We start from the raw sequence: 24,473 nt of genomic DNA, 5'->3' as shown, positions 1-24,473 counted from the left end.
GTTCTGGTGATGCAGCAAACAAAAGAGAAACCATCTTGGAAAAAAAAGTAGAAATAATAAAGAGATCAGAGAGGTAAAACTCCATCATCCGTTAGCAGAACATCCGGTTACAATTGGTCAACAATTGCACCAATTTTAAGAGTTAAAGGTAGAACAATGGAGCACGTGAAAGGCCGAACCCCAATAAATGCTACATTTATTACCAAACAACGCTCTGGTTTAATTATCAAGAGGGGAACGCTTTTGACAAGTTGGATAGAAGATCAATATCGGCGTATTATACCTAGCAGACCTTCTTTAATCCAAAAAAAGGCTCAAAGCCTTTTTGGGGGTTGGAATTACACTTATAAAATGTACCTGTTCCAACTTAAAGACAAACCTACAGAACCTATCTTGTTCGTGACGCCGGGGACTGCCTGTATACACAACCTTGCCTACAGCTCATTACAGAAGCTGAAATGGTGTACTAAATGGCAACTAAGCCGTAAAGGTGAAAAATGGACTCCTCCAATTCAGCAGTTTGTTTGTAAAGGACATCGTAGAACTTCACTCGGTATGAATGTTACTTCTAACAATAACACATGCCGTATGTAATGATGTCAATATTTCTACGTAGATTCATTGTGAATTCTGCGCTCCACGTGCTCAACTGTGATGAATTCTAAGGACTTTCCATCCAATCACATTTATTACTGACGTCTGTACGTCCTCTGACATTTTTTGTAGATGCCCATTATGGGGCTTATTTATTTGGACTAACGTTCCATAAAATTTTGACAAATTGTGCCAGATTGAAACCTACACCGGCTAACATAGATTTCAGGTACAATTACACCAGGTTCCGACATAAATTATAGTAATGAGAAGGGCTGTGTGGCGAGGCTTGGCGTAAAAGTCCAAAAAGTCTTTTGTACTGGTATACAAAACATAATACATATATACAGTAGCAGAATCAGGGTTTATTTCATGTTACTGCTTGTTGTTGGTGTGTGTGGCCAAAAACTCAGTTTGCTACTGATATGAAGCCAACATCTTTATAGCATCGAATTAACCACATAGGTAAATCAGACGCTTCGAAAGGTTTTAGACTGGGTTTCCACTCTCTGGGACCGGCAGTTCACCACCATATCCACAAAAAATTGGGATACGGCCAAGCAACTGGACCAATCTGCATCAAAATTACCACATAGGTAAACCAGGCGCATCAGAAGGTTTTAGGACCGGTTTCCGCTCACATTTGCTTTTGTATTCCAATTTTTTGGTGAATATGTCATGAATCTTAGGTCCTAAAGAGTTTATACCTGGTATAAAACCTGCCGAAGCTCCTGATTTACATATGTGGCAAATTTAGTGCAAATTGGTACAGTTGTTAGACTGTATTTCAGATTTTTTGTGAATATGTTTAGAAGGGTAGTTCCTAGAGAGCTGAAACCCATTCTAAAACCTTTCAAAGCACCCCATTTACCTATATGGCAAATTTGGTGCAGAATGATCCAGTTGGTGCAGATTAGTCCAGTCGTTTGGCCGTATGGTAGGCCCTAGAGAGCTGAAACCCGCTCTACAACCTTCCAAAGCCCCTGTTTTACCTATGTGGCAATTTTGGTGCAGACTGGTCCAGTCGCTTGGCCGTATCCAAATTGTTTGTGCATATATCACGAATGGTAGGTTCTAGAGAGCTGAAACCAGCTCTACAACCTTCCAAAGCCCCTGTTTTACCTATGTGGCAAATTTGGTGCACATTTGTCAAGTTGTTTGGGTGTGCATAAAGGACAGACAACAGAAATTGGGTTTTATACATAAAAATATGTGCCCCTATGTGTCTTCTTTACTTTTTTCTGTATTTACCTTGTCTTTCCAAGGAAGGCCACCAAGAAGGATTTCCGTTAGGTATTAAAGTAGTGGATAACTAGGTGACATTAGACTGATTATATACTGTTCACGTATTCATGGTTCTCATAGACCTACTGACCTCAGGATTGTAATCAATAGATCATAATGAGAACCCCATTAGTACTACAAATGGTGACATCAATCACCAGATGAACTAAAAAAAAAATCACAGCAAAAATACGGGCTTTACACTGTATATGCAATAGACCCTTAGACATATTGATTTGCTGCTCTCCTGTTTACGACTCATGGGCTGATTATGTTTGAGTCCTTTTGTCTTAAGGCTTCATCTTCTTACTGTGAATAAGGATATTTATCAAGATTAAAGCTCACCTAGCTGTCATGCTTCAAGGGAATGAGATCAGCCTATCATCAACTGGGAAGGATACCAAATAAAGTACAGGCCATGAACCAACCTGAAGTACACCTAGAGGTCATGACTATGGAAGCTGTTCTCATGCATTGTACTGGTTAGAGGGGACAAAACAAAAAGGTAAAAATTGACGTTTTCCAGTCACGGTATATTCCTTTCCTTGCCTATGTTCTTGAGCTATTGGTAAATACTGAACGAGGAATGTCATAGTAACAAGTGCTAAAAATTAGACTTTTCTACATATTCGTTGTGCTAAATCTTCAAAAGGGGTTGAAAAGTTCAGAAAGTGTTGGGGTAGGTGCTATTTAAATTTTTTTTATTTCACAATCCCATCCTGCTGTATGGGAGAACAGTTACTGAGGTGATACAGTTGCAAGAAAAAGTAAGTGAACCCTTTGTAATCCATTGGATTTCTGCATTGATTACTAATAAAATGTGGTCTTCAAGTCCGAATTATAGAAAAACACAATCTAACAGAGCTAACAACACGCAAACAGTTATACTGTTCACATATTTTATTGTGCAACTGAGTAATCATCCATACTGCACTGAAAAAAGTAAAGGAGCTCTTGAATTTAAGAACCTTCTAAGGTTGCCATTTAGCAGCAATCACCTCTACTAAATATTTTGTGCAGCTGCAAATAAGATTTCCACAATTTTGAGCAGAAACTTTGGATCATTTCTATCTGCAAAGGCGTTTTAGCTAATCACTATTTCTGGGATGCCTTGTGTGCTCAGTCCTCTTTCAGTTATACCACAGCATCTCGGTAGGGTTAAGGTCAGAACTTTTACTTAGCCGTTCTCAAACAGAAATCATCTAGGCTCGGTCCTCGGCCCCCTCCACTTCTCCATCTACGCAGCCCTTGTTGGACAAATCATCAGGAGATTTGGCTTTCAGTACCATCTCTATGCTGACGACACCCACTTATACATCTTCTCCCGCGACATCACAGCACCAGTCCTCCACAACGCCACCGACTGTCTGTCCGCTGTCTCTAACACTATGTCCTCTCTCTACCTAAAACTGAACCTCTCAAAAACTGACCTGCTGGTATTTCCACCCTCCACCAACAGACCTCATCCTGACATCTCCATCTCAGTGTGTGGCACCATAGCTCCGAGCACGCCCGCTGCCTTAGGGTTACATTAGACTCCAATCTCTCCTTCACCCCCTACATCCAATCTCTGGCCGAACAGGTCACCGGCACCTCAAGAATCTGCCCTTCTCTCACCGTAGACACACTAAAAACACTCACTGTTTCCCTCATCCACTCTTGGCTTGATTATTGCAACTCGTTGCTGATCGGCCTCCCCTGCACCAGACTCTACCCTCTCCAATCCATCCTGAATGCGGCAGCCAGGCTCATCTTCCTGTCCAGCTGCTACTCGGATGCCTCTGCCCTGTGCCGGTCACTGCACTGGCTGCCCGTCAAATACAGAATCCAATTTAAACTCACTACCTTCATCAACAAAGCCCTCCACAGCACCGCACTGCCCTACATTGTCTCCCTCATCTCAATTCACCACTCAGCCCGCATCCTCCACTCCACTAACGAAATCAGATTAAGTACTCCTTTAATTCGAACCTCTCATTCCTGCTTCCTAGACTTCTCTAGGGCAGCACCAGCCCTCTGGAACGCGCTACCCAAAACTATCTGGGCAATCCCCGACACACAAAACTTTAGGCGTGCTCTAAAAACGCACCTCTTCCGGGAGGCATAGAACACATTGGGGCTATACAAACAACCATTCTTTGCTTGATTTACTTGCATGCTTTGATCATTGTCTGCTTGCATCACGTATCTTCAGCTTAAGATCACGGACGGCTGCCCTTACATTCTCCTGTAAAATGTTTTATACACCTTAGAATTAATTATTCTGTCAAGGTGTCCAGGCCCAGAGGTAGCAAAACAACCGCAGATCATTGGCTATCACATCGGCAAAAGTTTTGTCAAAAGTTTATTTCTAAGTGCAGCTTCTAGGTACGTAATGTGTAAATAGGCGTGCTGCGGATCTAGACTCCACAACGGTTTTCAAAAATGCGGATTTGGTATGGGAATTTTGCTCCCTTGAAGGACATTTTTGAAGTCTCCTCCACATGGTTTGTACTGTAGAGGCTGCAGAATTTCTATAGGTCCCTCTGCAGTAATTTTGCAGCATTTATGGCCTAAGGATGAGCAATCTGGATACATCAAATTTTCCTTAAAGTATTTATCACTTGTAGACAGCAAGAACGGCTTTAGTGAGGAAAGGGCAAGAGTTAATAGCACCTTATAAATGGATTGAAGCTCGGGTTAAAATGTTGTGATCACAGTCAGACTGTAGTTGGCCCGCAGGGAGTGAAGAGCAAGGTGACTGGAGATGGGAAAATGTCAGCAAGGATTTGCTGGAAATAGTGCAGATGTAGGAGGTTTTATTACAGACCGTGGAGGACGAGGCACAGCTTGTTGATGAGAAACCTAGGAATCTGTAACGCAAGTGAGGCCGGTTGCAGACGACCGTATCACGGACGTCAGGGGCGTAGCTAAAGGCTCATGGGCCCAGGTGCAAAAGTTTATCTTGGCCCCCCAACTTCTCTCAACCCCTCAACACAGAGGCGTAACTTGAACCTCCTGGACCCCAATGCAAAACCTCTAACGGCCACGACGGTAAAGCTTTATTCATAGTACTGGGCTCCCTATATGGAGAAGAGAGGCCTTATAGGCCCCCTAAGGCTCCTGGTGCAACCGCATCCCCTGCATCCAGGGGCATAACTATAGAGGATGCAGGGGATGCGGTTGCACCCGGGCCCTGGAGCCTTAGGAGGCCCATGAGGCCTCTCTTCTCCATATAGGGAACCCAGTACTATGAGTAAAGCATTATAGTTGGGGGCCCTGTTACAAGTTATGCATCGGGGCCTCCATACTACTGTCTGCAAAACACGGACCAAACACAGAGATAAAATACGCTCGTCTGAAAGCGAATGGCAAGAACTCACGTAATAGTGTGATTTTTTTTTGCGCAATGAATGTCACGCTATCGCATACGTATCTGCTCATTTTACTGTACTTTCTGCGCTGCCAGGGACCGTTCACATCCAATCACGCCACAACTCTGCCTGAGATGGAACTGCATGCTGAATTTTGCAAAAAAAATGACAATCTCTTCTAGGGGCTGTATTGTTTTTTTTGACAAAGAGTGTATTTTCCGGTGTGTTGAAGAAAAGATGAAATAAGGTCAATGTGTGATTTTCTGGTAGATGTGTAAGAATAGAAGCTGTCAGTGAGAATGTATACTACTAACTTATAATACCTCTTTTTAAAGACCTATTCTCCATCGTTCCCCATTGACATCCATTCAATATTTATGGGTGAATCAGGAGAAAGAACTGCTGGCCGGACGAATGTTTGGCAGATAGATATTTATTCTTTATAGAAGTGATCGTATACTGCACAGGTCTGTATATGGTTGCATCAATCTATGTTTTATCAACTTTTTCCTTTTTGAATTTTTTTAAAGGGAACTTGTCAGCTTGTAGATACTATCCATTCTGCAGGCGTGATGTTATAGAGCCGGAGGAGCCGAGCAGATTGATATATAGTTTTATGGGGAAAGATTCAGTAGAACTTGTATTTTATTCATTTATATCTCTGCTCATTCTAAGCTGAACAGTCCAATGGGCGGAGCTATCAATGATTGACAGCTTACCTGTATGTGCAATCATACACAGCTGTCACTGACTGATAGAACCGCCCACTTGACTGTTCAGCTCAGAATCAGCAGAGGTTTAACCCCTAATGCTATATCATGGTAGTGTGATACTTAAGGCACCAAGACATAAACTTACGTCATTTGCATGGCGCGGGATCAGAAGCTGAACCTGCACCATCCCGCAGCAAGAGCTGGCCTTCCGCTGCACTATCCAAGATCAATGACACCATTGATCTCTGCTTTTGACCCACTTTTTAGATTGCATCATTTAAAGAGTTTACAGAGGGAGGGCACTCCCTCTGTGACGTCATCCGACCCCCACAGTGTAATTGCAGATGGGTTGCCATGCTAACAGGATGTTCCGGCTAGCCCTTGCCTACGATCACTATTACAAGCGATAAGGCATTGCAGCACAGAAGTCTTGCAATGCTTTATCATAGCGATCATATAAGGTCAGATAAGAAACTTTGTAATGTTTCATTTCAGAATGTCTCTCCCCACTTATCATCCACTCCCCTTCTCCAACCTTCCCTCATGTACTCATTACTCACTCTAAAGTTACTGATAAATCAGTAAAAGTCTATGGAGAGCAGATGAAGCAGGAGGACGAAGCTGCTGAAGGAGGACCAAGGCAGAGAAACACACAGAGATGTTTATGCAGCTTCTAGTAAGTGTTTTTTTCACCCCGGTGCCGGATTCACATCTTCACTGCTCATTACTTCTGTATAATGTCCTCCAGGCTACTTCTCAGGGTGGGCTACAGAGAGATAAGGGAGCACAATCTTCTCAGTGTGCTGTGTTTTGGAGAAATCATAACTGAGAATGAGGTGAGAAAACTGATGATATATACAGATTACAAGTCGTATCATGGCCAGAAATAAGGTAATTCCTCATGTATGAAAACACGAAAGCTTATTCTGAAAAGTAATCCAAACCTTTAGTTACGCCTTAAAGCATATCCACACTTTTGGATACATTTTCAGGATAAGCTTTCATGTGTACATGAGGAATAACATTATTTCTGACCATTGTGTGACTTGTATGTAGTTGTATGTAGTACTATATCCAGTTTTACCCTCTGTAGGCTGCATCTCTCATTTTCACCTTTTCTTGAGCTGGTGGGTGGATGCTAGCTGTTATGTCTTCTATATACTGCACATGGAGAAAACTGTAAATCTCTATAGCACAAGCAGAGGGATGACATCAGTATAGAGGACAGTGTACAGCAGTACTGAGCAGTGTGGATGTGATTTCAGTAGCTGGAAATCACTTACTAGATAGTTACTGTAACCATGTCTGTGTTATGCCCTGTTTAGATGGAATGATGATCGTTCAGAAAGTGAGTGAAACTGAACGATAATCATTCTGTTTAAATGTGGGTCAGCGGTTGAACGATGAGTGAAATTTATGAGGTTCTTGCTTGTCGTTCCATTTCAGATGGCATAAAAGCCAGCGTCGGCTCGGGTACTTCTTGTGGAGTTTAAACACTGATTGTTCAGCGTTCGAAATAGAAATGTGAAACACTGAACAACTAGTGCACGGGAACTGCATGATTCTCAATGAGAATCGTGCAATTTAAGTAGGCTTCATGAGCGGGGACGAGCTGGTGATGGTGAGAATCAGGAGATTCGCGGCCAGTGTAAAAGGGCCTTTAGTCGCTGCTCCCCTTTCTCTTCTCCCCATAGAAGTCTATGACCAACATGAGTCATCACCCTCCTTCACTTCCTGCTGTCCACCTTGGCATCTTTGACTTCACTTGACAATAAGAAGTGGTCAGCAAATTAGAAGGAAGGGAGACCCCTAGTGGACAGCACCTAAGATGAATTTTTCAGCATAAAAGCATCATTTTAGATAAATTAAATAATTTAACCCTTTGTCACTTATTGCACTGCCTATCACATGTGACGTTCACTCACACGGCCTAGCGTGTTTGGACGCGTAATTCGCAGCGGATATACACAACCAAAATGTATTGAATAATTACTCCGCATTTACGCGCGCAAAAAAATGTAAGTAGACGCAGGAGATTTCTCCTGCCTTCTTGCAAAAGTATGCATGCATTATGCGGATTCATCGCGTATTTTTCATGCTTCCGTAGAGTTTTTTTGGTCCAAGTGTGTGTAAAACATATATTGAAATACCCCAATGCAAGTCTATGGGGTTTCAGCACTGTGAATTACTTGTATTACCCATCCCAGACCTCTCACTAGCAAAGCCAGACTCCTACTGTACTCTGATGAAGGCCAAATACCCTGAAACAGCTGTCTGTACATGGAGTCTGGCTTTCCTTTTAATTCCCAGTCATTGTTACAATGCTTGTATAAAGAGTCTAACTTTGGCTTGAAGAAATGCTGCCTTCCAATAGGTGGCGCTGTGGAGGTATTATACCATCTCCCTTATTTGCATATTACCCAGAGGAGCATGGCCATTTGATTCTCCTCACTCACCGTCTAGGTGCTCTCCCTAAGGAGAAAAGAGAGCGTTACTTGTATAACATGCAGCCAATATACGTTGGTGTGAGTGAGCCTTCATACAAGCCTCGAAGTGCAGCGACTATGGAACTTTATAATGGGGGAAAAAATTGTCATTTATTTTGTGCATTATAAAGAAAAAAAGAGTTAAAAGCAATAATAACACAAATGTTCAAGTGAAGCGGATTTGAATACATCAATACCCACGTATATTTTGTTGACAAAAGATTTCCTCTGTTGTCAGTTTTCCAGGTTAAACAAACTGAAAGGCTTTATATAATGTGACAACTATAAAACATCCTAGGAATAACGAAAAGCTCCGAGGCAAATCAATACCGCGTTCCCTTTCCAAACTGAAATGTTATGGCCTTTTAGACAAGCATCATAGGAAGACGTTCTGCGGACGATAAGCTAAATATAAACTATAGATAACATGTGATGCCATCAGATGCCGAGGAACTGTCTGACTGGGGTAAAGTGGATGATGCGCCCCTCGGAGCCGCTAAGTGCCCTCTGTGGATTATGGAGCTTGGAAAATAATGGGTCCATGCAGAGGCGAAACTTGAAGCTCCCGGGCCCCAATGCAAAACCTGGAACAGGGCCCCCAGCTATAATGCTCTATCCATAGTACTGGGCTCACTATATGGAGAAGAGAGGTCTTATGGGCCCCCTAAGGCTCCTGGGCATCCCCTGCATTCCCAATAGTTACGCCCCTGGGTCCTTGTCATTGTCTGCACATACGTGCAAAGGCACCATGGAGGGCCGTTCAGCAACCCCTCTATTCCACGGTCCGGTAATGAAACATCTCTTTGAGACTATAATGTAATGGAGTGGATCATCCCCATTGTATGAAGTAACTACTCTGCAGGGTTGTTTCACATCTACGCTGCAACTTAGTTCGGAGGTTCCATCGCAGATCCGGCACAAAATACCGGAAGAAGAGTAATGCACGCAGCACTTTCTCTTCCGGTAGAATGTGGAGCAGGTGGGCAGAAACCGATTGGACCCCATTATAGTCAATGGGGTCTGTTCTATGCTGTTCGGTTCTGTCATAAGGCTGACCCGTTCGGAAGGGAATTCCCCTTTCCTGTTCTCCAAATGGAACAGCAAAACGGAAGCCCCCGACCAGATGTGAGACCGCCCTAATTACTATATTTGCAGAACCTCTGTATTTCTATTACTTGCCCTTATGTTGAGCGTTTCGAAATTTTCTGCCCTCAGTTATATTAAAAAACATTATTTTTCTGACTAATTAACGGCTCTTTTAGTGTACAAATTGTGCCAAGATGTTCTGGTGGATTTTTTACCTCTAAACTTCGTGACTTTCTGCCATGGTTTTTGCTGTGGACCCACAAGCGGATTCAGCCCTGCAAGTGGGCAAAATCCATGTACGAATTCTGCCACGTTTCCGTGAGTTCTATTTCAAGAAGTGACGTTTAGCCCATTGACAGGGCTAAATCCATGCGTGGATCCGCACCAAAAACCGCGGCAAAAAGCCGCGGATTTTGGTGGTGGAATTCATGGAAAATGTGGACATACCATAAAGATACGCCAGGCTTATCATCCAGAATGAACCGCTGTGATACATCTGGCACATTTAAAGACAGTCTAATATAAGTTTCTACTAACTATTAGGCAGTATTGGTGTATCTGCCCGCTACCATCACTTGTATTTCTTCCATTTCTCCATGATGTCTCTTCATGTAATTATTAGAAGCATTCCCTAATGAGATGTATTCTCTGCAAGTACGCTTCTGCAAAGCTTTTTGGGTTCCCAACTGTTTGTTAGGAGGCCTGACTATGTTGTATGAGAGTTGGCTGGGCTGTATAATATGCCTGGCATCAAAAAGGACAATGGGGAGGAGCATTGTAAAACAGACCGGCCTGTCAGCTCCTCTCGGCCAATTAACATTGTAGACTGGCTGACAACAGCGCACAATATCCCTCCCAGATGTCCCTTTGAGGGTACATTCACACAGGTGAATACGGTGACAGTTTTTCCTGCAAGTCACATGCATGTGCGATGCATTTTTGCGTTAAAAGCTGTGCTTTGCATCAGATTTAGGCCCTCTTCACACGAGTGCATGCATATTGGCACGCACATCAGCATAGGAATTTTGTGGAATGAACAACAATTTTTGCCCGTGCGTCGGTGCATTTTACTGTACTTTTTCCGTCTGCAAGCCACCGTTTGAAATGGCGTAATTAGTCTAATGAGTTCCAGATGTGTTCTTTTTCCTACATAAAGTTTTACGCACCTCCTAGCATATTTTGCTTGCCTTTGCCTATCCCCATTGACTTCTATGGGAATTTTTGGTGTGCAAATATACAGGAAAATAGCGCATGCTGCGTTGTTTTTTTTTTTTGCTTGACTGAAATACACAGGAAAAATACCTGCATGTGAGCAAACCTCTGAAATCAATGGGTTCTATTCACTGCGTATTACATGTGCAAAGTTTGTGCGTGCAAATATGCCTGTGTGAAGCTGAACTCTCGTGTGTTTTTCACACCCGTGAAAAAAAATTGCATATGGTTCCAACAGGAAAATACTTTAAAACCAGATTGCGCTTGCATGCAAAGCACATGCCTTGTTAGCGTAATGCGTTTTTTTAACCCTTTGCAATCCAATTTTGGATTCAGGGTTTCCTAGGACGTTTTCTCTTTCTGCCATTATACAATGGCGACATCTGTAGGCTAGAGCCAGTACTGCAGTATAGGACATGCTGGGGAGGCCCCTGACAACAGAGCGACCATTAATGTACAGTAAGAATACCCTGCCGGACGTCTTCCGACATCAGAGCTGTACAGCCTTCAATCAGAATGTCTTTAGACGTCAGACAGTGGATTGGAAAGGGTTAATGCTCCCATAGAAAATAATGGGTGATTCTTGAACAATAATCAACCAAAAAATAAGCCATGCAGCGATTTGCATTTTTTGCATTCAGACTATCGTGTGAATGAATCCCTACAAATGAATTGGTTCTGTTCCTGTGCGAGTTCGTCCGTCTTGGAATCAGACAGGACTTGCACGGGAAGATTGCGGTAGTGAATACACCTTCAGCGGGATCCACTAGAAGGACTTACATTCATGAGTTCTGAGAATTCATTCTAGAAACACAAGTTGTGCGCAGAACGCATGGAGATTATAAGGAAGAAGCCCCTACTTTGTGTCCATCAGTATACAAGGGCTTCCAGGCTTCACTCCTCGTCCGATTAGTAATCAGGGCGCGCATTAGTACAAGATGTATTGTATTTGCAGACCCCGCGGACGGCTATTACTCTGATGGAACAGTTCTGTTAGACGGATGTTACAATGTAGTTCTACAAATACTTGCACTCCGCTATTTACAAATAATGCTGAATAAATGATTCATGTTTCATCTAAAAATGATGACTTTAGTATCTAAAAACGGCATCTGAGTTGACCTGCGGTGGATAAATAAAGGATTCTGCGTTAAATGACGGTAGAGGACATACGGAGAATATGACGTACAGGCGGAATGGGGAATGGATGCGATAACATTTTTTATCTTCTCATAGTTATTTAAGAACATTGAAACTGGTTTTAAAGGTACGGAGTACAGGACCGGCTTTGGTTTTAACCTATTAAGGACCAAGCAGTCGAAAGCCAATCAACAGCCATCGCGTTGTGGAGGCGGGACCTATAAGTTAGCTGAGCCTGGCTCCGCCAATTTATAAATCCTGCCTCCACAACAACCGCTGCTCCATTTCGGCTGATTGGCTGAGCGGCGGTCGAAGAACCAATCAACAGCCTGTGTGTTCTTTTTCCTGTGTGCAGCGAAGAGGAGGACCCGCACCCCGAGGATGATGTGAATTATAGTCATTTACAGCCCTGACTTTCAGCATTATCTGCTGAAGCGGACTGATCAGGCAGGAGAGGGATGACTGTGCAGTCGCAGTATGTATGAGTTCTTCCCATGATCAGGCAGCGCACTGTATCAGCACACTACTGGATCATTAAGGCAGCGGTCAGGGGGCTCTGGAACTGTCAGCACCCCCTCTACCCTTCCCTCCTACCTCTGGACTATAAGGTGCAAAAACTCTTCAGCAAGATTTTGTCTTGCTGAAAGCTGCACCTGAGATGTCATTCACACGACCATATATGTGCGGCGAATTTAGCTGCGTCCAAAAATCGTGACCAATTCCCTGATGATGATACCCAGCTATATACCTCAACACCTGTAACATCTCAACACCATTCCTTCAAAATATCACCGACTGTCTGTTTGCTGTCTCTAAGACCATCTCCTCCCTCTTTTTCAAAATTAACCTCTCAAAAACTGACCTTCTCGTCTGCCCACCTTCCTACCAACCTCCCCTCAACATCTCCATACCAGTAACTGCACTATGCCAGTCGCTGCACTGGTTATCCATCCATTACAGAACTAAATTCAGACTCATGACCCTCACCCATAATGCTCTTCATGGCGCCATCGTACATAGCTTCCTTCCTGTCCGTACACCACCTAGCCCATGTGTTCCGCTCTGCTAACACTCTCAGACTAAACGCCCCTCTAATGCGAACCTCACATGCTCTCCTCCAGCAACTCTCTAGAGCAGCACCAATCCTCTGGAACGCTCTACCCCAAAAAATCCGGACAATCCCCGACGCACGGAACTTCAGATGTGCCTTAAAAACACACCTCTTCAAAGAAGCATACCAAATCCCCTGATCTAATCCCCCACCCCACAGCATGCCCCTGCCCCTCCCTATTGGCTCCCCAGACTTTCCACTTTGCCTATGGTGTACATCTCTGATGCCCCTGTACCTCCTTATCACCCCCTCCCCGGTTGTTTCCACATTACTGAATATCACATGTAATTATCGTAATGCTTGTGCTGCACCGTGCCTCATTCTCCTGCAGTCATTCCGAGATTTCTGCCGACCGAAGGATTTCCGCGCCACAGCGTATTTTTTTGCCATCAGCCGTATGAATGGCTGATAATATGCTCATTGAGATCAGGACTTGATCGCGACTAATCTTCTTTCATGTGATTTTTCACCATGTACGGCCGAATGTAAAAACACCATACGGTCGTGTGAAAGAGCCCTGATGGTCAGAAATATACGCTACTTATGTTGTCTATGCTGGACAGTCTACTACTAGAGATGAGCGAGCGTACTCGGATAAGCACTACTCGCTCGAGTAATTGGCTTTATCCGAGTATCGCTGTGCTCGGGGCTAAAGATTCGGGTGCCGCTGCGGCTGACAGGTGAGTCGCAGCGGGGAGCAGGGGAGAGCGGGCGGGAGAGAAGGAGAGAAAGATCTTACCTCCGTTCCTCCCCGCTCTCCCCTGCAGCTCCCCGCTCCGTGCCGGCACCCGAATCTTTAGACCCGAGCACAGCGATACTCGGATAAAGCAAATTACTCGAGCGAGTAGTGCTTATCCGAGTACGCTCGCTCATCTGTATCTACTACCTGTGTAATGGTAGCTGGTAGCCAATCATGGGATCCGGTGTGGGAGCTTCTTAATATAAATCTAAGGGTTGTCTGTACATTATTAAACAGAGGGAATGGAGTAACGTGATGGCAGTAGCCTACACACAGAGTTTACTTGTAGCCTGTAAGCAGACACATAAGTCTATAAGGAATTAAGGATATATAATATGGAAGGATATTTTTAGATCATCTCTTTCTTATTAACCCATTCATGACCGGCCACTGTAAATTTACATCGCTGCTGCTTGTGGGGCTCCTTGCAGCAGCGGCGTAAATCTTTTTTCTTCATTCCACAGGCGATCACATGCTGCAGAGTGAGTGAAACACCCGAAACTGGTTGTTACTAACAGCCTGTGGCTCAATGCTGTCATCGGGAACTGATTGGTTCAAGTCCCGATGACATCATCAGAGTGTCAGCCACTAGCAGTGCTGGCTGGGAAAGTTTGTTGTAGTAACAGTCTTTCCCGCCATCAGGCATTTGAGCCTCTCCTCCCCCCCCCCCCCCCCTTCTAACTCTCCTGTCAGTGTGAGATTGGAGGAGAGAGAAGCTGAAAGTACAGTGAAACTCCCCATTAACCCCCTTGTGTTGCAATCACCTCTACTAACTATTTAGATAGTAATGGTGGGTGTATAATGTTGGGGTCATTTTTAATAATTTATCTAGTAGTAAATTGCATTTATAAGGCTAAGTTCACACATAGCATCAATCTGGTGAGAATTTGGATGCGGTTTTTGATGCAGATCTGCAGCGGATTCTACACTCTCAATTAAAGGGGCGCTGCAAATCTGCACCAATGATGTAATGCGGTGTTTGACGCGGATTTTAGCGTGGATTTTCCACATCGATTCCACTACGTGCAAATGCACCCTTACATTACCCTTTCCAATCCACTGTCTGACGTCTGAAGACATTATGATTTGAGCCTGTACAGCTCTGATGTTGGAAGACGTCCGTCGGGGTTCTCTTACTGTATATGGCCAGCCTCTCTGCTGTCAGAGCCTATGCAATGTGTCATCTCATGCAGTACTGGCTATAGCCAGCAGATAGCGCCATTGTATAATGGCAAAAAATAGTAAGCCCCCTAGGAAAACCAGGATACAAATTGGATTGGAAAAGGTTAATTCATTACATCAATTGGTTACATTTAATCATCAATATCATTTATATTGATTAAAAATGCTTAAATCAAATTAAAAGCAAAATATTTCAATTTTTAATACTGAATATTAAATCAGTAAGGCCGCCTGCACACGGGCGGATTTGCATTGCGGAATCCGGAGTGGGCGTCCGTCTCTGGATTCCGCAGCAAATACCGCCCATAACGTGCTATTGAAAAACGCTCTTTTCTGCACACGAGCAGAAATCAATTGCGATTTTCTGCTTGCGGAGGAAAAAAATCGGAGCATTGTCCCAAAAATAGGATTTTTCTATCTCGCAGCACCACTGCGAGAGAAAAATCACCCATGGAAATACACCCATTTAAAATAATGTGTACTTTTCACGTGCAATTTCTGTGTATCACGCAACGCACAGAAATCGTGTGCGAAAAATCATCCCCTTTGGGCGCATTCACACGAACAATATTCTCACACGAGTTTTGTACGATGCGCACAAATATGAAATCCATTCTTTTGAATGGATTAATTCACGCGAGCAACATTTTCCTTGCTGCATCGCTATGAAGAAAAAAAAGCGCAACGTATTCTTTCGGAACACCTCATCCATTGTTTTCAATGGGACCTTGAAGGACATCGCATGCCGTGTGATGTGCGTGCAATGCAATGTCTTCCATTGAAGTCAATGGGAAACGCGCGGGTGAGGATCGCAATTTCACATGTTTAATCAAAAACACTTACCATTGCCGTAAAAACTGCTCGCTGACAAGTGCGATATCGCGATCACCTCTGTGAATGTAGCCTTATACTTTGTTAGGGCCCCTTCATACTGGCGTTCGCGATATTTCTGAAAGAAAATCATGGCAAAAACGCAATTTCGCTCCTGAGATGTCCGAGCATCAGCGAAGGTTTTTCTTCCAAAAACATCGCTGCCTCTTGCAATTTTCTTGCGTGATTTTCTCGCGCTTTTTCTCGCGACAGGCGATAGAAGTTTCTAATGGTAAAAACGCAACGTAAATTGCAAGTTTGTGCTGCGATAAAAAAGAGGCTCCTTAGGGAAAACGTGAAAAATAAAAAAATGTAAAAAAAAACAAAAAACGCAAAACACAGAAAGATAGGGCATGCCGCAATTTTTTTTCACTCTGCATCGCGTGAGTGAACATTGCAAACGAGAATGAAACCATTCAAAATCATTGGTTTGATAATTCCGTATTTTCACGAGCTCGCGCATCGCGCAAAGATCGCACAATTTTATCGCAAGTGTAAAGGCATCCTTATTTCCGGTTTCATGCGGGAGATAAAATCACGCGATGCAAGAGCGTGTCAAAAAGCAGAATTATGAAACCCATGCCTTTTAATGGATGTCTTCACTTATACAATGTGAAGTGGAAAAAAAATTTGCGGCATTCCCTATCTTTCTGCGTTTTGCTTTTTCCCCATGTTTCGCTATGGAGCCTTCGTTTTATTGCATCGCAGCACGAACTTGCAATTTTCGTGCGATGCCTTTTTAACGATGGAAGCCGTCTGACCGTCAGTAATTGACATTGCGGACGGGCTGTGGATTCCGCGGGAAAAGCAAGAGTTTAAAAAAAAAAAATACATACTGCGCAGGTTTGATGGTGAGCCGTGCAGTCCACCCGCAGTACAGAGAAGAAAGAAAAGGACAGGTCCGCGCAGACGCAGGTGAAGAAGGCCACTTGCACATAAAGTACTCAGGGTCGCCTGCTGCAGTCAGGCCTGGATTCCGTGCAGGACTCCAGATCTGCCGTGTGCAAACCGCCTAAGGGTGGTGATAAAATTACGTGAATTGCAATGATTTTCAATGGTTTCCTTCACATTTGCAATGTTTTCACCTATGCGATGCTGCAACCAAAAAAAAATCGTGGCATGCCCTATCTTTCTGCGTTTTACATTTTTTAATCTCCCGCGTTTCCCTATAGAGCCTCCTTTTTATCGCATTGCAAAGCACGGACTTGCGTTTCTCAGGTGATGTGTTTTAGTCCTATTGACTTTTGCGTTAAAAAAATTACAGCAAAATAGCGTGAAAAAAGTGGCAGTGATGTGTTCTTGCGATAAAAAGCAGTGCTGATGCTCAAAAATCGCGGGAAAAAGGTCACAATTAGGGCGCCCACCCACTGGCGATTTTTTTTCCCTGCGAAATTCGCAGCATTTTTTTCTCTGCAGGGGTCTATGGGACTTGTAATGTTAAAATCGCGATCGCGCAAAATCGCGATTTTGCGGTAAATTGCGATTTTGCGCGATCGCGATTTTAACATTACAAGTCCCATAGACCCCTGCAGAGAAAAAAATGCTGCGAATTTCGCAGGAAAAAAAATCGCCAGTGGGTGGGCGCCCTTATGCCGCGATTTTCTTGCGGTGATATCGCAATCGCCAGTGAGCAGGAGCCCTTGACTGTGATACATACCAGATTTGGCTTGGTCATTAACCACTTCCCGCCCCATGACGTAAGGGTACATCATGGCAGGCTGGTACTTCGCGCAAAATGACGTACCCTTACGTCATCGGGATAGCGCGAGATCATGACTGACCTCGCGCTATCCCGCAGTCACAGTCACAGCCGGCGTCCCGCTGCAACAGATCGCAGCAGGGAAAGAGTTCACAGAGGGAGCACGCTCCCTCTGTGTCTCCGGCCGGATCTCGAGATGTTATAGCGAGAGCCCGACCTGTCGCCATGGCAACAGGACGCCAGACACTGGTGTCCTGTAGTGCCAATGCCTGTGATCGCTGTATAAGCGATAAGGCATGGCAGAGCAGTAGCTCAGAGTCCCTCCGAGGGACTCAAATAGTGTAAAAAAAATGTAAAAAAATGAAAAATGTAAAAAAAAATAAGAAAACACCTTTTTTTGTGCTTTTTCTAATATTAGCATTAAAAAAGGGCAAAAACAAATTAAAAATACCACATATTTGGTATCGTCGCGTCCGTAACGACGTGTACAAAAAGATGAACATGCTTTTTATTTTGTACGGCAAAAAGCGTAAAAAAAAAACGCTAAAAAACAGAGGCAAAATGCTAATTTTTAGCATTTTGCCTCCCAAAAAATGCAATAAAAGTGATCAAAAAAGCCGTATATTCCCCAAAATGGTACCAATAAAAACTACAGCTTGTCTCGCAAAAAATAAGCCCTTATAGAGCTCCGTACATAGAAAAATAAAAAAAAGTTACAGGACTTTGAATGCAGCTATAGAGAAAAAAAAAAGATTACCCAAAAAAATGGGTTTTTATTGCAAAAAATAGAAGAATTTTGGTATCGTTCTAACCGTACCGACCCGCAGAAAAAATTTAGTGTGTCATTTATGCTGCATGATTAACGCTGTAAAAAAACATCTATGGCAGAATTTATACGTTTTCTCTCCCTGTTATTATAAAAAAAATAATAAAAGTTTTACGATATAGTCCATGTACCCAAAAGTGGCACCAATAAAAACTACAGCTCGCCACGCAAAAAACAAGCCCTTATACGGCCGCGTCGACGGAAAAATAAAAAAGTTATGGCTTTTGAAAAATGGAGATGGAAAAATACCAAAAATCGCTTGGTCCTCAACACCAAAATAGGCCATGTCATTAAGGGGTTAAAGCACAAACAGGCTTAGATTCGAAGGGTTAAATAATCTCCTCATCTCAATCTTCAACAAAGGACTGAAACCCCAATAACCTTCGCTCCCCTCTCTTCCCGCACGTACCGAGTCCCGCCGACGAGGAGAAGGTCAAATGGGGAGCCTTTGTCACATTGTGCTACAGATAACAGACAATTCCACTCGGATACATTAGGAGTCCTTACCATGGATTGTAGATGATTATGTGCAGCTCTCCTCTTATATTGTGTGCTGCATAGAGATGAGCGAGCATACTCGTTCGAGTATTAGCGTGTTCGAGATGCTCGTTACTCGTAACGAGTACCACGCGGTGTTCGGGTTACTTTCATTTTCTTCCCTGAGAAATTTGCGCGCTTTTCTGGCCAATTGAAAGACAGGGAAGGCATTACAACTTCCCCCTGCAACGTTCAAGCCCTATACCACCCCCCTGCTGTGAGTGGCTGGCGAGATTAGGTGTCACCCGAGTATTAAAATCTGCCGGCCCGCGGCTCGCCACAGATGCGTTCTGACAGAGATCAGGGAAAGTGCTGTCTTGGTGGAGCTGCTATAGGGAGAGTGTTAGGAGTGATTTTAGATTTCAAGAACCCCAACGGTCCTTCTTAAGGCCATAGAAATCGCAGATCGCACCTATGTGCGATCTGCGATTCCCGTTCTCTTCTCTATATGCGCTCAATGGGGCCGGTGGCAGCAGCGCCGACCCCATTGAGAACATATAGAAGACAAATCATTCTTCTCTGCCACAGCTGTAACAGCCGTGGCAGAAAGGAACGATGTTTGCCCATTGATTTCAATGGAGCCGGCAATACAGCAGGTTCCACTGAAAGCAATGGGCTGCCGGCGTGCGCGGGAAGAATTGTCGGGAAGGGGTTAAATATATAACCCCTTCCCTGCAATTCATCCAGAAATGTGTTACAATAAAAATATATACCGTATATACCGGCATATAAGGCGACGGGGCGTATAAGACGACCCCCCAACTGTCACCTTATACGCCGGCAATACAGTGGAGCAAAGAATAAAAATCATTACTCACTTCTTCTGACGTTCTGCGGTGCTCCTGCAGGCTGTCACTCCCTCCTGGTTCCCGGCAGAGCATTGCTTTCTCTACGAAGGGCTTTAAATCCCCGCCTCCAGAAACACACGTGCCTTCAGCCAATCACAGCCATTGACAATGATGTCATTGAATGGCTGTGATTGGCTGTGTTTCTGGAGGCGGGGATTTCAAGCCCTGCGTCCAGAAAGCAATGCTCTGCCGGGAACCAGGAGGGAGCGACAGCCTGCAGCAGCACCGCAGAACGTCAGAAGAAGTGAGTAATGATTTTTATTCTTTGCTCCGCTGTATTCCCGGCGTATAAGGTGACAGTTGGGGGGTCGTCGCCTTATACGCCGGTATATATTTTTATTGTAACACATTTCTGGATGAATTGCAGGGAAGGGCTTATATATTTAAGCCCTTCCCGACAATTCATCCCGCGATCGCCGGCAGCCCATTGCTTTCAGTGGAACCTGCTGTATTGCCGGCACCATTGAATTCAATGGGCAAACATCGTTCTTCTCTGCCACAGCTGTTACAGCTGTGGCAGAGGAGAACGATCTTTATGCTGACAGTGCGGGGGGGGGGGCACTCTTGCCGCTATTGTGGCTTAATAGTGGGACCTGGGAACTTGAGATGCAGCCCAACATGTAGCCCCTCGCCTGCCCTATCCGTTGCTGTGTTGTTCCCATCACTTTCTTGAATTGCCCAGATTTTCACAAATGGAAACCTTAGCGAGCATCGGCGAAATACAAAAATGCTCAGGTCGCCCATTGACTTCAATGGGGTTCGTTACTCGAAACGAACCCTCGAGCATTGCGAAAATTTCGTCCCGAGTAACGAGTACCCGAGCATTTTGGTGCCCGCTCATCTCTAGTGCTGCAGCATCGGGCAGGCATCACCGGATTAATGCAGTGTTAAAATAAATAAATATTAGTAATATCATCATTGTGACATGAAAGTAAAAAAAAGAGTTCATCACAGAAGAGCATTAGATGTAAGCTGGGGTACTGAGCAAGGGGTCCGAAAAACTTTCCAATTTTCTTTATATATATCTCTTTCTCCAGATGTATTACACCATTTAGGGCGGCTTCCCACGAGCGTATGCACTAAAACACACTCGGAAACGCAACATGGGCGCGGGACACATCCGCGCCGTGATTTTTAAAGGCTGTGCAGCCTAATTAGTTCCAGATCTGTTCGTTTTTCTGCAAAATTGCGCAAGTATTGGTTGCACATATGCGCACCCCCCATGGACTCCTATGGGTCATTTGGTGCACAAAGATAGAGTGTGCTGCGTCTTTTTTAATGCACAGAATGCCTGTGCAAAAACGCACAATGAGAGTGAAGCCATTGACATCAATGGGTTCTATTCTCTGCATATCGCGCAAGCAAATTTTGCAGGCGCAAATACGTGCGTGGGAAGCCGCCCTCGTGTTTTTTTCACATGGGCGTTGATGATTTTCGGCGCCCACATCACAGCTGAAAATCACATGAACGAGAGAAAGCCTCAAGCAAGTCGCAGCTAAATCTCCTGTTTTCATGCCCATTCCCCTCCCTTTGCCATTCGGTCGTGGCAATAGAAGCTCCCATAGACAAGGGATCAGAGGAGGATGTCAAGAATCGTTTTGAGAAAGAAGGCAGTGCGCAATCAGGCAGTGCTACAATGCCGCTGCTCCAACCAGCATAGATGCTCTATAACCGCAGATGACCAATTCGAGTACCATTGCTGGCTAAGACTGGTACAGAAAAAAATAAAGGGTGGAGCTTCCCTCGAAAGTACTATATAATGCTTGGTATGGCCATAAAAGGTAGATAAAAGTAGAGATGCCACTGGCCCAAAGTTATGCCACAAACTATACAAGCAAGAAGGAAGAGGCAAAATACATGCTCAGTACAGACTTTGCCGCAGCATCGCCAGGCAATGACACGGATACCGCAATCTTTCTGCAATGATGATTGCGGAAGGGCCGCAGGTCAGACGGCCTCCAATGACTTCAATGGAAGTCGTCCACACAAAATCTGCCTAAAAATAGAGCATGCTGTGATTTTTCTTCCACAAGTGGAAAATTGCAGTTGATTTCCGCTCGCGTGCAAGAAAATTCACTTTTCCATGTTATGGGTGGTATTTGCTGAGGAATCCGGAGGCAGACGCCGCTATCGATTCCACAATGCAAATCCACCCGTGTAAAGCCAGCCTTATACGTTCCATAAAACAAGCAATAGACATGTTCTGGGGGAAAACCCCTTCACAAGTAAAGAAAAAGTCAGGTCTAATCCTGTCTTGACCCTTCTTTTCGCAATCAAAAGTCTACGCTGATTACCAGCATTTTGCTTCCTCCCTATTGCTGTCTAGCAGAAGCAGAAGGGCAAGACCAGGGAGGAAAAGAATCCAAACACCGGATTACAGAGAAGTGGAAGACCATTGTCTGCTCAGATCAATCCAGATTCCTGATGCACCATTCAGATGGAAGGTCAGAATTTGGCACAAGCAGCATGAATGAGTGACCCCTTCCTGCCAGCTGATCAGCAGGATCCCCATCTAATGTGTGGCAACTGCGAGAAACTATCCTATCTCCACGGGCTAATATTTCTGCAGGATGATGAACTGTTGTAGTTCCAATGGTGGTTCAATGTGCTACTAGATGGGTGTATGATAGAAATGAAACTTTTAGTCAACAGCTATCATTTTTAGAAGGATAGTTTAACTCAATACTTTCTGGAAACCTGGCTTAATTTTTTTATTAGGATTCTGTTTAGAGATGAGCGAGCGTACTCGCTAAGGCAAACTACTCGAGCGAGTATTGCCTTATGCGAGTACCTGCCCGCTCGTCTCTAAAGATTCAGGTGCCGGCGGGGAGCAGCGGGGGAGAGCGGGGAGGAACAGAGGGGAGATCTCTCTCTTCTTCTCTCCCCCCTGCTCACTCCCACAACTCACCGCTCTCCCCTGCCAGCACCGGAATCTTTAGAGACGAGCGGGCAGGTACTCGCATAAGGCACTACTCGCTCGAGTAATTTGCTTTAGCGAGTAAGTTCGCTTATCTCTAATTCTGTTGCATTGGTGCAATACAAAACTGCACAGTCTCAATCAGTAATTTAAAAACATATCTACACCTATGTTTAGAGTGGCTAAAAAAAGTTAGAAAAGTTTGTTTTAATAATCTTATTCTTTCACTTTGGACGACTCGACTTTTTGTCTGTCACACATTATGCAAATAAGGAGGCACGGTAAAAATTTAAACACAGTAATTAACTCTGCCAAAGGTGCTCACGATAGCTGCTTGAGCTTTTCCATTTGCAAATGTAACTTTATACGTAAGGTGATAGATATAAATTAAAGTCTGGGCTGCTGGGATTATCTGACAAGTGACTTCACAGGCTACAGTCTAAATCACTGTTGTTACTTTTGAGAACTAGTGCTCTGTAGCTTCTATTCTTAGTACAGACTAATTCCATCGCTAAAGAGCATAGGTCTTCTTGTACTTGGTCAGAATAGCCATTGCCTATGTGATTATAGCCCCCCACATATATTAGAGTTTGTTAAAGTAATCACTTAATTTAGGTGATACTCAAGGGGTATTGTAGCCTTATCAATCAGGTATGCTTAATTGTTATTCAATACATTGGAGAAGAAAACAATGAGAAATACTCAAGTGATGTTTTTAAGCTCTTCTAGGGCCTCATGTGGCGCAGAGTGTTAAGGCCCCCTGTCCACGACAGTTTATTTGCCAGCGGTAAACCGACGGCGAATCACGCCGGCCGATGCTTCCTATAGCATTGCTATGGAGAGCGCCAACACCTGTCCACGAGCTTAGAATCATGGTCCCGATTCTCCACGGTCAGCCTATCTATTAGATAGGGCTGACCGGCGGAGATTCGGCGGCGGCTCCAGCGGCGGAGCTTCGCTGCTGGATGCCGCATTGCCCGTGGACAGCCGGCCTAAGGCAGCAGTATGCAGTCCTAAGCTCTCACTCATGACCCGAAGGTTGCAGGTTCAATCCCCACATGGTTCAAGTAGCCCGCTCAAGGTTGCCTTCCATGCTTCTGAGGTCAGTAAAAAGAATACTCAGCTTGCTAATAAATAAAAGTGACATGAAAGCGCTGCAGAATAAGTTGGCGCTATACAAATAACAAGTCCCTTCCCCCTTCTACTGTTTTACTGTTTCAATGCAAGAGGTTATATAGTGTGGCTTCCCCTACAGTAAACAATTCAAAGTCTACAGCATGTGTGATACTTCTCTCTTAGTAAAACATTACAAAGGTTAATTATGACAAAGCTGCATGCACAGCATCCGGAACCCTGTTAGTAAAACTACAATATGTGTTTTTTGTATACATACATGTTGCTATGCATACGGCACAAATGTTATACACATGACACTACTGCATAAAATATAATTCAACACTTTCACAATATAATTAATACTTTCCTCAAGTTTAATCGTCAGAGCCAGACAGCTCTCTAATGTGTATTAGGGGGAATTTCAACGTTTCCCTGAATGTTCATGTGTATGGGGGAGCAGATGATAACAGCTGTCGGATGAACGGTCAATTGTCTGACGGTTGTTGAAGGTGTACGGACACCTTATCTCCTTAGCAGTACAAAGTGATTTTCCATTATTTAGTGTCTGACGCTCTACCATCTCTCGGGAGTTTTCTGCACTCTGAATCGTATTTTAGAGATGAGTTCACGTGAAAGTTGTGTATACACAGCAGCCTGTACAAGGAAGAATGTGCTTAACGGTTCACGTCATTATTTACAGAATAAGCTGGACGGAGCCTCTCTCCTTGTTTATAACCACCTTAATTACCATTTATAGGAA

At 44.1% G+C, this 24,473-nt stretch overlaps 1 protein-coding gene across 2 annotated transcripts in view; it reads left to right on the top strand.

Moving 5' to 3' along the window:
- CLMP (CXADR like membrane protein) overlaps positions 1–24,473 on the top strand; it is a 125,752-nt gene that overhangs the window by 13,038 nt on the left and 88,241 nt on the right. The window contains exon 1 of one of the 2 annotated variants that reach the window (XM_066606602.1): positions 22,053–22,124. The exons of the other annotated variant lie outside the window; for it this stretch is intronic. Within the exon in view, the coding sequence (XP_066462699.1) occupies positions 22,118–22,124 (7 nt within the window). The 5' untranslated portion in view covers positions 22,053–22,117. Of the gene's footprint in view, positions 1–22,052; positions 22,125–24,473 lie in introns of those variants that run through there. 2 annotated transcript variants of the gene reach the window in all.

The sequence above is a fragment of the Eleutherodactylus coqui genome, chromosome 6 (genome assembly GCF_035609145.1).
Source record: "Eleutherodactylus coqui strain aEleCoq1 chromosome 6, aEleCoq1.hap1, whole genome shotgun sequence".
NCBI lineage: Eukaryota > Metazoa > Chordata > Amphibia > Anura > Eleutherodactylidae > Eleutherodactylus > Eleutherodactylus coqui.
Note: the sequence above shows the minus strand (reverse complement) of the source record. Positions and strands in the feature narration are given on the sequence as shown.